General features: G+C 41.9%; 1 protein-coding gene across 1 annotated transcript in view; it reads left to right on the plus strand.

The window, feature by feature from the left end:
* LOC111971785 (ATP-binding cassette sub-family C member 8-like) overlaps nt 1-14,302 on the plus strand; it is a 171,267-nt gene that overhangs the window by 70,996 nt on the left and 85,969 nt on the right. The window contains 6 exon segments of the mRNA XM_023998598.2: nt 5,346-5,480; nt 6,941-7,034; nt 7,037-7,078; nt 7,081-7,101; nt 9,214-9,254; nt 13,110-13,255. Coding sequence (XP_023854366.1) covers nt 5,346-5,480; nt 6,941-7,034; nt 7,037-7,078; nt 7,081-7,101; nt 9,214-9,254; nt 13,110-13,255 — 479 coding nt within the window.

Below are 14,302 nucleotides of genomic sequence, written 5' to 3' on the forward strand. Positions count from 1 at the left end.
GGAGTCTCACAGGTTCTCAGTTCTCTCTCTACAGAGGTGTCCTTTCTCCAGGATCTTCAGGTCGTCTCTCTCTACAGAGTGTCTTTCTCCAGGATCTCAGTCTCTCTTCTCTACAGAGTGTCTTTCTCCAGGATCTCAGTCTCTCTCTCTACAGAAGTGTCTTTCTCCAGGATCTCAGTCTCTCTCTCTACAGAGTGTCTTTCTCCAGGATCTCAGTCTCTCTCTCTACAAGATGTCTTTCTCCAGGATCTCAGTCTCTCTCTCTACGAGTGTCTTTCTCCAGATCTCAGTCTCTCTCTCTACAGAGTGTCCTTTCTCCAGGATCTCAGTCTCTCTCTCTACAGAGTGTCTTTCTCCAGGATCTCAGTCTCTCTCTCTACAGAGTGTCTTTCTCCAGGATCTCAGTCTCTCTCTCTACAGAGTGTCTTTCTCCAGGATCTCAGTCTCTCTCTCTATCAGAGTGTCTTTCTCCAGGATCTCAGTCTCTCTCTCTACAGAGTGTCTTCTCCCAGGATCTCAGTCTCTCTCTTCTACAGAGTGTCTTTCTCCAGGATCTCAGTCTCCTCTCTCCGAGTGTCTTCTAGCATAGCTCTCTCTCACAGACAGTCTCTCAGATCTCAGTCTCTCTCTCTACAGAGTGTCTTTTCAGATCTCAGTCTCTCTCTCTACAGAGTGTCTTCTCAGGAGCCTCCTCAAATGAATGGCTTACAGCGGTTTTGTCTAGGACTAAGCTAGAGCATCTAGACACTGAGAGATGCGCACACACACATTGAAACCATTTTCATGCAGTATAAAAGGTGAGAATTGGTTAAAGTTTGTTGAGCCCTCCTTTTGTACTGCGGTGGTCAGACAGTTTAATGCATTAATATTGCTGTGATATGACTGTTTTATGTGGTGATAGGTTAAATTTGCAAGCCATTGGATATAATTGGGGCAGCAGGTAGCCTATGGTGGTAGAGCGTGGACTAGAACTGAAAGAGTAGGTCTTGCATGAATCCCCGCAGCGTGACAAGGTACAAATCTGTCGTTCTGCCCCTGAACAAAAGGCAGTTAACTTCACTGTTTCTAGGCCGTCATTGAATAATAGAATTTGTTCTTAACTGACTTGCCTAGTAAAATAAAGGTAAAATAAAAAAAATACACAGGAAATAGTTGATATTGCAAAAACAAATCTAATTGCAAATCCTGGAGGAACTGACAAGATGACTTAGAAGGCTAAGAATTAAACAGAGTTCATTACAGGAAACTACTACTACAGTTCATACATTTTATGAGTTCTAGCAGGACTGACACAGAGTTGAGAGGGGTAACATTTTATGAACTCTAGTAGGACTGACACAGAGTTGAGAGGGGTAACATTTTATGAGTTCTAGCAGGACTGACACAGAGTTGGAGGAGTAGAACATTTTATGAGTTCTAGTAGGACTGACACAGAGTTGAGAGGGTAACATTTTATGAGTTCTAGTAGGACTGACACAGAGTTGAGAGGGGTAACATTTTATGAGTTCTAGTAGGACTGACACAGAGTTGAGAGGGGTAACATTTTATGAGTTCTAGTAAGACTGACACAGAGTTGAGAGGAGGTGAACTATTATATATTAGAACATAACCTACGTAGATATGGACTGTAGAGGTAGGTAACATAACCTACTAGATATGGATGGTGTAGAGGTAGGTATCATAACCTACTAGATATGGATCTGTAGAGGTAGGTAACATAACCTACTAGATATGGATGGTGTAGAGCTCTGTGTATTTGAGGTAAGGTAACCTACTAGATATGGATGGTGTAGAGTTCTGTGTATTTGAGGTAAGGTAACCTACTAGATATGGATGGTGTAGAGGTCTGTGATTATTTGAGGTAAGGTAACCTACTAGATATGGATGGTGTAGAGCTCTGTGTATTAGTAGCTCGTAAGTGTAACCTTTAGGTAAGGTAACCTACTAGATATGGACGTGTATAGGGCAAAGGCCTGCAGACTGTTGAGCTCCTTGCCCCTGGTCTCCTCCACACTGTGACAGAAGATGTGTTCCCAGGCGTACAGCTTCAGCAGCTTGATGCCCCGCAGCAGCTCATTGTGTTTCTTCAACCGCTCACTGGAGTACTCCTATAGGATGATACACAGACGGAAACATCGAATGACTGGAGTACATCCTTCAACAGCAATACACCAATGAACGACTCCTATACCATAATATACTCCTATAGGATAATACATACATGGAGTACTCCAGACTAATGGCCGAAGCAGTTCCGGTCCTGAATGATTTGTAATTGAATGAAGATTACTTTTTGGTTTTGTTTTGTATTCGTTTTTTCTGACATTTGAGGAAGATTCAGGTTTTTGTTTTTCCCTGTCCTTTTTGGATGACCACTCAGGGTTCAAGTTGGGGAGGATGACACTCAGGGTTCAATTTTGGGGAGGATGACCACTCAGGGTTCAAGTTGGGGAGGATGACCACTCAGGGTTCAATTTGGGAGAGTGATGACCACTCAGGGGTCAAGTTGGGAGGATGACCACTCAGGGTTCAATTGGGTGCCATCAGGGTCAAGTTGAGGGATGACCACTCAGGTTCAAGTTGGGCGAGGATGACCACTCAGGGTCAAGTTGGGGAGAGTGACCACTCAGGGTTGAGTGGGATAAGAAGGATAAGACACCCTCTTTCTGACTGATGGCTGACACAGGGGCATGTACATGACAGGCCTATCTGGCTTATATGATTATGATGTCATAATGCTTCTTGACAGTGTCATAAAGTGTAATTTTCTACAAGTTATTTCAAAATTATAAAGAAACATGCTGTATGAAATAATTCATACAACAACAACAAAGATTTAAGAAACAAACTTTCTCAAACACATTTGAATAAATGTGGGTTTTGATCGACTCTTTTGTATAGTCCTTATAAGTAAGAACTCCTGTCATAACAGTCCAGTAACATAATGCAATTATGCACAATAGTGTGTGATATTGTGTAGTATGACATTATGACAAGTATTATGCATGTGACATTATGACAAGTTATGTCAGCTGTATACATATTATGACATGGTTATGAACATTTCATAACGTGTTACAACACTGAGTGTCAGGCAAAGTGTTACCATTTGACAGCATGGCATTATGGGAATGAGCAGTGGGATATTGGAGAGAGAGCAAACAAAGCTCAAAGACATATTTTCTGATTAATGATTATGGTTGAAAAATAATAATTGTTCATAACAATCGACTTTAAAAAAATGATCAGTAAGAAACCAAAGGTTATCCATGAGTTTTAGCTGAAGATGTGTGTGTATGCGTGCTGTCAAAGGATCACATAACATAATCTCTTCCACAAGGAAGATATGGAACAGTCTACACACAGGTTGTTAGATGGTTGGTCTCCTTGGAAGAGTGCTATGTTACAGTCCACACAGAATGTTTTATCAAACCGTAATTGCTTAATGACGGGTGCTATGTAGCACAGTTGGTAGAGCATATGGCCTTCCAACGCCAAGACAGTGGTTTGATTCCTGGACCACCTTTAAGTAAATGTATGCATGCCTAGCTGTAAATCACTTTGGATTTAAAAAAAGTCTGCTAATATGAATATCTTACCAGTGCTCTGCTGTGCTTGGGACAGCTTGGTGGCCACAAGTACTGGACGGGGCCAGCGACAGCGACATGACCCGCCAGGCACTGATCCCCAGGAGGTAGTAGAGTAGAATCACCCCCACAATGATCTGGACAATACAATACACAAACTAGTTCAGGGTTTTTAAACCTTGGGAAATGTTGAGATCAGGGAAAATATTTGATTGTATGTCTGATTGAACATTTAGTTAATGGAACATGACACTCTCTCTCTCTCTACACACACACACACACACACACACACACACACACACACACACACCACACACACACACACACCACACACACACCACACACACACACACACACACACACACACACACACACACACACACACACACACACAACCACACACACACACACACACAATATGCCATTAACCAGAGAGTGGTAGGAGATGAGATTACTGTGTTTGGTGGAGTATCTAGTGATCACGAGATTGTCGTGGTAGTATCGTCGATGGATGGCTGTGCGACGTGATACGTCGTGTGTCTCGTTCTGTCTTTGTTGTGCTGTCTCTAGATGCACCAGAGTAGTCGCGCTCTAGTACTGCAGGACTTTACCGGTCTTGTGCTATCATATGATCTGATTCGGCATCAGTCATGACGGTAGTAGAGTTATTGCTGGTCCTCCTCTGTCGTCGTGGGTCTGAGCGGTATCCCGTTCGTTCCACTTTCTCCTTTCCAATACATATTATGAACAGAGAGACAATCCGGTTATTAGATGATGTACTTTACCATGTGTGTAATAATAACGATCATAAGGCTCCGTAATGATGAACTTAGTACATTTATGACAATGGTAAAGAAGGTTGCCAATAAAAAATGACAAGAAAGAATGGTCAGTAAGATTGAGGACTACTATGTGTTGCCCTTTGAATTGGAGATGATCATGATGATTGATAGTTAGATCCTTTAGAAGGGACTACCGTGTAACGGTTTGAATTTATAGAATGATCGAGAGGAGGTAGAGATGGAGAAAAGTACCTGATGGTAGTTGAATAATGACAGAGAACGTATCGGATGTACCTGTTGACTAATGAGGTAGAATGAGGTGGAGATGATTACAGTGGTGTCTGAATAATGATCAGAGAGGTAGGAGATGAGGATTAGGTGTTGAAAATGACAGATGTAGGTGTCAGCATGAGATATCACTGCTAGTTTTTGATAGATTCATTACAGAGAGGTAGGAATAGATGAGACTTACTGTATCTGAATACTATGAACATCAGGTGCTAAGTGACCGCATCAAGATGAGAATTATTGTATGAAATAATGACTACAGACACTTACAGAGATGATGATTCTTGATATATGACTAGGGATTGAATCAGGAGTAGGAATGAGATTACGTGTGTTGAATAATGACAGAGAGGATAGGAGATTGAGCATTACCTGTGGTTGATAATGACAGAGACGGTAGTAGGATGAGATTACGTGATTGAATAATGTACAGAGTGGGTAGTAGATTGAGATACTACCGCTGTTGAATAATGACAGAGAGTGTATGAGAATGAGATTACTAAACTTCCACGGAAGAATACGAGAGAGAGAGAGAGAGAGAGAGAGAGAGAGAGAGAGAGAGAGAGAGAGAGTGTCATGTTCCATTAAACTAAATGTTCAATCAGACATACAATCAAATATTTTCCCTGATCTCAACATTTCCCAAGGTTTAAAAACCCTGAACTAGTTTGTGTATTGTATTGTCCAGATCATTGTGGGGGTGATTCTACTCTACTACCTCCTGGGGATCAGTGCCTTGATCGGGGCCACAGTCATCGCTGTCCTGGCCCCTGTCCAGTACTTTGTGGCCACCAAGCTGTCCCAAGCACAGCAGAGCACTCTGGTAAGTAATATGYCATTTAGCAGACTTTTTTTWAATCCAAAGTGATTTACAGCTAGGCATGCATACATTTTACTTAAAGGTGGTCCCAGGAATCAAACCCACTGTCTTGGCGTTGGAAGGACCATGCTCTACCAACTGTGCTACAGTAGCACCCGTCATTAAGCAATTAGCGGTTTGATAAACAGCRTTCTGTGTGGACTGTAACATAGCAYTCTTCCAAGGAGACCAACCATCTAACAACCTGTGTGTAGACTGTTCCATATCTTCCTTGTGGAAGAGATTAGAATGTGATCCTTTGACAGCACGCACACACACACATCTTCAGCTAAAACTCATGGATAACCTTTGGTTTCTTACTGATCATTTTTTTAAAGTCGATTGTTATGAACAATTATTATTTTTCAACCATAATCATTAATCAGAAAATATGTMTTTGAGCTTTGTTTGCCTCTCTCTCCAATTATCCCACTGCTCATTCCCATAATGCCATGCTGTCAAATGGTAACACTTTGCCTGACACTCAGTGTTGTAACACGTTATGAAATGTTCATAACCATGTCATAATATGTAATAACAGCAGACATAACTTGTCATAACCATGTCATATGTCACAACAGCTGACATAACTTGTCATAATATGGTCTTAACGCTGTCATGATGACCCAAATATCCACACCTGTTGTGGCATATATTGCGTTATTTTATGGCTGGTTATGACACATACAAAAGAGTSTCAAAACCCACATTTATTCAAATGTGTTTGAAAGTTTGTTTCTTAAATCTTTGTTGTTGTTGTAATKAATTATTTACAGTCATGTTTCTTTCATAATATTTGAAATAACTTGTAGAAAATACACTTTATGACACTGTCAAGAAGCATTATGACATCATAATCATATAAGCCAGATAGGCCTGTCATGTACATGCCCCTGTGTCAGCCATCAGTCAGAAAGAGGGTGTCTTATCCTTCTTATCCCACTCAACCCTGAGTGGTCATCCTCCCCAACTTGAACCCTGAGTGGTCATCCTCCCCAACTTGAACCCTGAGTGGTCATCCTCCCCAACTTGAACCCTTGAGTGGTCATCCTCCCCAAATTGAACCCTGAGTGGTCATCCTCCCCAACTTGAACCCTGAGTGGTCATCCTCCCCAAATTGAACCCTGAGTGGTCATCCTCCCCAACTTGAACCCTGAGTGGTCATCCAAAAAGGAACAGGGAAAAACAAAAACCTGAATCTTCCTCAAATGTCAGAAAAAACGAATACAAAACAAACCAAAAAGTAATCTTCATTCAATTACAAATCATTCAGGACCGGAACTGCTTCGGCCATTAGTCTGGAGTACTCCATGTATGTATTATCCTATAGGAGTATATTATGGTATAGGAGTCGTTCATGTTTGTGTGTATTCTGTTGAAGGAGTACTCCAGTCATTCAGATGTTTGTGTGTATCATCCTATAGGAGTACTCCAGTGAGCGGTTGAAGAAGACCAATGAGCTGCTGCGGGGCATCAAGCTGCTGAAGCTGTACGCCTGGGAACACATCTTCTGTCACAGTGTGAGGAGACCAGGGGCAAGGAACTCAACAGTCTGCAGGCCTTTGCCTATACACGTCCATATCTAGTAGGTTACCTTACTCAAATACACAGAGCTCTACACCATCCATATCTAGTAGGTTACCTTACCTCAAATACACAGAGCTCTACACCATCCATATCTAGTAGGTTACCTTACCTCAAATACACAGACCTCTACACCATCCATATCTAGTAGGTTACCTTACCTCAAATACACAGAACTCTACACCATCCATATCTAGTAGGTTACCTTACCTCAAATACACAGAGCTCTACACCATCCATATCTAGTAGGTTATGTTACCTACCTCTACAGATCCATATCTAGTAGGTTATGTTACCTACCTCTACACCATCCATATCTAGTAGGTTATGTTACCTACCTCTACAGGTCCATATCTAGTAGGTTATGTTCATAAAATGTTACCCCTCTCAACTCTGTGTCAGTCTTACTAGAACTCATAAAATGTTACCCCTCTCAACTCTGTGTCAGTCCTACTAGAACTCATAAAATGTTACCCCTCTCAACTCTGTGTCAGTCCTACTAGAACTCATAAAATGTTACCCTCTCAACTCTGTCAGTCCTACTAGAACTCATAAAATGTTACCCCTCTCAACTCTGTGTCAGTCCTGCTAGAACTCATAAAATGTTACCCCTCTCAACTCTGTGTCAGTCCTACTAGAGTTCATAAAATGTTACCCCTCTCAACTCTGTGTCAGTCCTGCTAGAACTCATAAAATGTATGAACTGTAGTAGTAGTTTCATGTAATGAACTCTGTTTAATTCTTAGCCTTCTAAGTCATCTTGTCGTATCCTCCAGATTTTGCAATTAGATTTGTATATTCTATCTATCCTTGTTTTTTTTTATTTTACCTTATTTTTTACTAGGCAAGTCAGTTAAGAACAAATTCTTATTTTCAATGACGGCCTAGAAACAGTGAGTTAACTGCCTTGTTCAGGGCAGAACGACAGATTTTTTAATACTCTGTATCGAGAGCAACCTTTCAGTTACTAGTCCAACGCCTAACCACTAGGCTACCTGCTCCCAATATATCTATATTCAATTTAACCTATCACCACATAAAACATCATATCAGCAAATTAATGCATTAAACTGTCTGACCACCGCAGTACAAAAAGCTCACAACTTTAACCATCTCCACCCTTTTACTGCATGAAATGGTTCAATGGTGTGTGTGCGCATCTCTTAGTCAGTAGCTCTAGTTCCTAGACAAAACCGCTGTAAGCCATTCAGTTGAGCTGAGTTCCTGGAGAAAGACACTCTGTAGAGAGAGAGACTGAGATCCTGGAGAAAGACACTCTGTAGAGAGAGGAGATGAGATCCTGGAGAAAGACTGTCTGTAGAGAGAGAGACTGAGATCCTGGAGAAAGACACTCTGTAGAGAGAGAGACTGAGATCCTGGAGAAAGACACTCTGTAGAGAGAGAGACTGAGATCCTGGAGAAAGACACTCTGTAGAGAGAGAGGACTGAGATCCTGGAGAAAGACACTCTGTAGAGAGAGAGACTGAGATCCTGGGGAAAGACACTCTGTAGAGAGAGAGACTGAGATCCTGGAGAAGACACTGTCTGTAGAGAGAGAGACTGAGATCCTGGAGAAAGACACTCTGTAGAGAGAGAGACTGTAGATCCTGGAGAAAGACACTCTGTAGAGAGAGAGACTGAGATCCTGGAGAAAGACACTCTGTAGAGAGAGAGACTGAGATCCTGGAGAAAGACACTTTGTAGAGAGAGAGACTGAGATCCTGGAGAAAGACACTCTGTAGAGAGAGAGACTGAGATCCTGGAGAAAGACACTCTGTAGAGAGAGTGACTGAGATCCTGGAGAAAGACACTCTGAGAAGAGAGAGACTGAGATCCTGGAGAAAGACACTCTGTAGAGAGAGAGCCTGAGATCCTGGAGAAAGACACTTCGTAGAGAAGGACTGAGATCCTGGAGAAAGACACTGTCTGTAGAGAGAGAGAGACTGAGATCCTGGAGAAAGACACTCTGTAGAGAGAGAGCCTGAGATCCTGGGGAAAGACACTCTGTAGAGAGAGAGACTGAGAGAGGGAAGACTGGAACAAACTGTCTGTACAGTATCTCAACCATACTGTCACATATCTAATGTTGCCTATGTGTCTTCCTCGTTCTCAGTATTCATGAACGCAGCCATCCCTATCGCAGCTGTCCTGACCCGTGAGTATTCATTCTAGTCATAAATGCCTATTCATATCTCATAAGTGCCCTTCATAATACTGTCTACAGCCTAGCCCAAATGTCTGTCCTCCCTCACACATTATAATATACTACTGTCTACAGCCTAGCCCAAATGTCTGTCCTCCCTCACATTATAATATACTACTGTCTACAGCCTAGCCCAAATGTCTGTCCTCCCTCACATTATAATATACTACTGTCTACAGCCTAGCCCAAATGTCTGTCCTCCCTCACATTATAATATACTACTGTCTACAGCCTAGCCCAAATATCTGTCCTCCCTCACATTATAATATACTACTGTCGACAGCCTAGCCCAAATGTCTGTCCTCCCTCACATTATAATATACTACTTCTACAGCCTAGCCAAATGTCTGTCCTCCTCACATTATAATATACTACTGTCTACAGCCTAGCCCAAATATCTGTTCCTCCCTCACATTATAATATACTACTGTCTAAGCCCTAGCCAAAGTCTGTCCTCCCTCACATTATAATATACTACTGTCTACAGCCTAGCCCAATATCTGTCCTCCCTCACATTATAATATACTACTGTCTACAGCCTAGCCCAAATATCTGTCCTCCCTCACATTATAATATCCTACTGTCTACAGCCTAGCCCAAATGTCTGTCCTCCCTCACATTATAAATACTTACTGTCTACAGCCTAGCCCAAATATCTGTCCTCCCCCTCCCATTATAATATACTACTGTCTACAGCCTAGCCCAAATACCTGTCCTCCTCACATTATAATATACTACTGTCTACAGCCTAGCCCAAATATCTGTCCTCCCTCCCATTATAATATACTACTGTCTACAGCCTAGCCCATATATCTGTCCTCCCTCACATTATAATATACTACTGTCTACAGCCTAGCCCAATATCTGTCCTCCCTCACTTATATAATATACTACTGTCTACAGCCTAGCCCAAATACCTGTCCTCCCTCACATTATAATATACTACTGTCTACAGCCTAGCCCAAATATCGGTCCCCCTCACATATAATATACTACTGTCTACAGCCTAGCCCAAAATATCGGTCCTCCCTCACATTATAATATACTACTGTCTTACAGCCTAGCCCAAATATCGGTCCTCCCTCACATATAATATACTACTGTCTACAGCCTAGCCCAAATATCGGTCCTCCCTCACATTATAATATACTACTGTCTACAGCCTACGCCAAATATCGGTCCTCCCTTCACATTATAATAACTACTGTCTACAGCCTAGCCCAAATATCGGTCCTCCCTCACATTATAAATATACTACTGTCTACAAGCCTAGCCCAAATACTGTCCTCCCTCACATTATAATATACTACTGTCTACAGCCCTAGCCAAATATCTGTCCTCCCTCACATTATAATATACTACTGTCTACAGCCTAGCCAAATATGTCCTCCCTCACATTTATAATATACTACTGTCTACAGCTAGCCCAAATATCGTGTCCTCCCTCACATTATAATATACTACTGTCTACAGCCTAGCCCAAATGTCTGTCCTCCCTCACATTATAATATACTACTGTCTTACCAGCCTAGCCCAAATGTCTGTCCTCCCCTCACATTATAATATACTACTGTCTACAGCCTAGCCCAAATGTCTGTCCTCCCTCACATTATAATATACTACTGTCTACAGCCTAGCCCAAATGCTGTCCTCCCTCACATTATAATATATATTAGTCTACAGCCTAGCCCAAATCTGTCCTCCCTCACATTATAATATACTACTGTCTACAGCCTAGCCAAATGTCTGTCCTCCCTCACATTATAATATACTACTGTCTACAGCCTAGCCCAAATACCTGTCTCCCTCACATTATAATATACTACTGTCTACAGCCTAGCCCAAATGTCTGTCCTCCCTCACATTTATAATATACTACTGTCTACAGCCTAGCCCAATATCCTGTCCTCCCTCACATTATAATATACTACTGTCTACAGCCTAGGCCAAATCTGTCCTCCCTCACTTATAATATACTACTGTCTACAGCCTAGCCCAAATCTGTCCTCCCTCACATTATAATATACTACTGTCTACAGCCTAGCCCAAATATCTGTTCTCCTCACATATAATATATACTGTCTACAGCCTAGCCCAAATGTCTGTCCTCCCTCACATATAATATACTACTGTCTACAGCCTAGCCAAATGTCTGTCCTCCCTCACATTATAATATACTACTGTCTACAGCCTAGCCCAAAAATTCTGTCCTCCCTCACATTATAATATACTACTGTCTACAGCCTAGCCAAATGTCTGTCCTCCCTCACATTATAATATACTACTGTCTACAGCCTAGCCCCAATCTGTCCTCCCCTCACATTATAAATAACTACTGTCTACAGCCTAGCCCAATAATCTGTCCTCCCTCACATTATAATATACTACTGTCTACAGCCTAGCCCAAATATCTGTCCTCCCTCACATTATAATATACTACTGTCTACAGCCTAGCCAAATACTGTCCTCCTCACATTATAATATACTACTGTCTACAGCCTAGCCCAAATATCTGTTCCTCCCTCACATTATAATATACTACTTTCTACAGCCTAGCCAAATGTCGTCCTCCCTCACATATAATATACTACTGTCTACAGCCTAGCCCAAATATCGTCCTCCCTCACTATTAATATACTACGTCTACAGCCTAGCCCAAATGTCTGTCCTCCCTCCACATTATAAATACTACTGTCTACAGCCTAGCCCAAATATCTGTCCTCCCTCACATTATAATATACTACTGTCTACAGCCTAGCCAAATGTCTGCCTCCCTCACATTATAATATACTACTGTCTACAGCCTAGCCCAAATATCTGTCCTCCTCACATTATAAATATACTACTGTCTACAGCCTAGCCCAAATGTCGGTCCTCCCTCACATTATAATATACTATGTCGTACCATGCCTAGCCCAAATGTCTTGTCCTCCCTCACATATATAATATATACTTGTCCTACAGCCTAGCCCAAATTACTGTCCTCCTCACTTATTTCACCATGAACAGCCATGTTTTGACCTCAATTTCCCCCTTCAAGTGGATGGGGCAATTCCCTTTTCCCAGGTAAAGGCACAGACCAGACCAGACTAGAGTGGTATCGCTCATAATCCAGTCAGTCTGGCATGTTGACACTATAAAGGATGGCCAGTGACATTTCCCAGGGACACCGTAGAGGTTAGTGTCATGGCAGGCCACTGTAAATCCCAGTTCTATTTATGGTAGCTGGAGCCGTCAAGGCAGTTGTTGGTGTGGTGACAAATCCAGTATGGCAGACAGACAGGAAGGCAGGCAGGCATGCAGGCAAACAGACAGGCATAGAGAACACAAGGAGAGGTCCTTGAATGAGTGAAATGTATTTTGGAAAGAGACAGTGATTGGTTTATCCCTCACCCTTTGGAACACAAATTAAATAGAGATAGAGAGAGAGGACAAACTGATGTCCTTCTGGATGTGCGATGTGGGTTTTGGAGACAGCGATTTGCTTATCATTGTTAAGCCCTGAAATTCTCAAGTTAATCACAAACTAAATGAACGGTAAAAACATTTGCAGAAATCAGTTTTAAGTGCTTATCTTTCTGAGGGATATTTATTATTTCAGGACCAAATCCTGTACTGTAAGATGTGAGCACAACTCAGACTACAGCACACATCTACCATTGACATCAATGCATGTTTATGTAAACRTTTGAGTTGCTAACTTGCGTTTGATTCCAGATTCAGACCTCACCCAYAGTATACTGTATATGCTGGTTATTGGAGTGATTATTAATCTTTTTCTCTCTCCTCTCGTCATCTCCCTCTAGACGTTTGTGGTCCATGTGCACATCTCTGAGGAGGCTGACCTGTCCCCTGCTGTRGCCTTCGCCTCCTTGTCCCTGTTCCACATCCTGGTCACTCCTCTCTTCCTGCTCTCCAGCGTGGTACGGTCCACRGTCAAGGCCCTGGTCAGGTGAGCTGGGTATCATGGACACCAGATGTGGGGTAACTATAGTTTTAACTATGCTTTGTTTAAATAAACTATTTTTCCAGGGKAACAAATAGTTACTTTCGAGGTGACTAGAACTATTTGAATACAAATCTGAAAAAATGACTACTTTTTAAAACTATTTGAATACAGATCCCAAAAATGACTACTTTTTTAAATGTATTTTTTATTTCACCTTTATTTAACCAGGTAAGCAAGTTGAGAACAAGTTCTCATTTACAACTGCGACCTGGCCAAGATAAAGCAAATCAAAAGCAGTGAGACACAAACAACAACACAGAGTTACACATGGAATAAACAAGCGTACAGTCAATAACACAATAGAAAAAAAKAAAGTCTATATACAGTGTGTGCAAATRGCGTGAGGTGGTAAGGCAATAAATAGGCCATAGTAGCGAAGTAATTACAATTTAGCAGATTAACACTGGAGTGATAAATGAGCAGATGATGATGTGCAAGTAGAGATACTGGTGTGCAAAAGAGCAGAAAAGTAAATAAAAACAATATAGGGATGAGGTAGGTAGACTTGGGTGGGCTAATGACAGATGGATCTATGTATAGCTGGCAGCGATCGGTTAGCTACTCAGATAGCTGATGTTTAAAGTTAGTGAGGGAAATATAATATACAGATCCAAAAATGACTCCTTTTTACAGTAAACTTCCAGAAGAAGTCTTAAGGCACATATGTCAGAGTCAAGGCCCGCGGGCCACATCCGGCCCCGCGAGAAGGTTTTTTACGGCCCCTGGATGATCTGATTTATTATTAGAACCGGCCCGCAGACCGGCACGCAAGCCGGCAGCCCGCAGATCTTTACACGCACCAATACTACATTTCCCACAATGCAACGGTGACCGCACCGAGCAGTAGGCTGCTTCATTTCAATATTTATTGGCACAGCAGTCGTCAGCATCACAGTAAAATTAACTTTCAGATACCCATCAAAAATGGCAAAACGGAAGGTGGACACTGAGAACGGGGGTTTCAAAACAGGTGGGAAGGAGCGGAGTATA

The sequence above is a fragment of the Salvelinus sp. IW2-2015 genome, linkage group LG13 (assembly GCF_002910315.2).
Source record: "Salvelinus sp. IW2-2015 linkage group LG13, ASM291031v2, whole genome shotgun sequence".
NCBI classification, from domain to species: Eukaryota; Metazoa; Chordata; class Actinopteri; order Salmoniformes; family Salmonidae; genus Salvelinus; species Salvelinus sp. IW2-2015.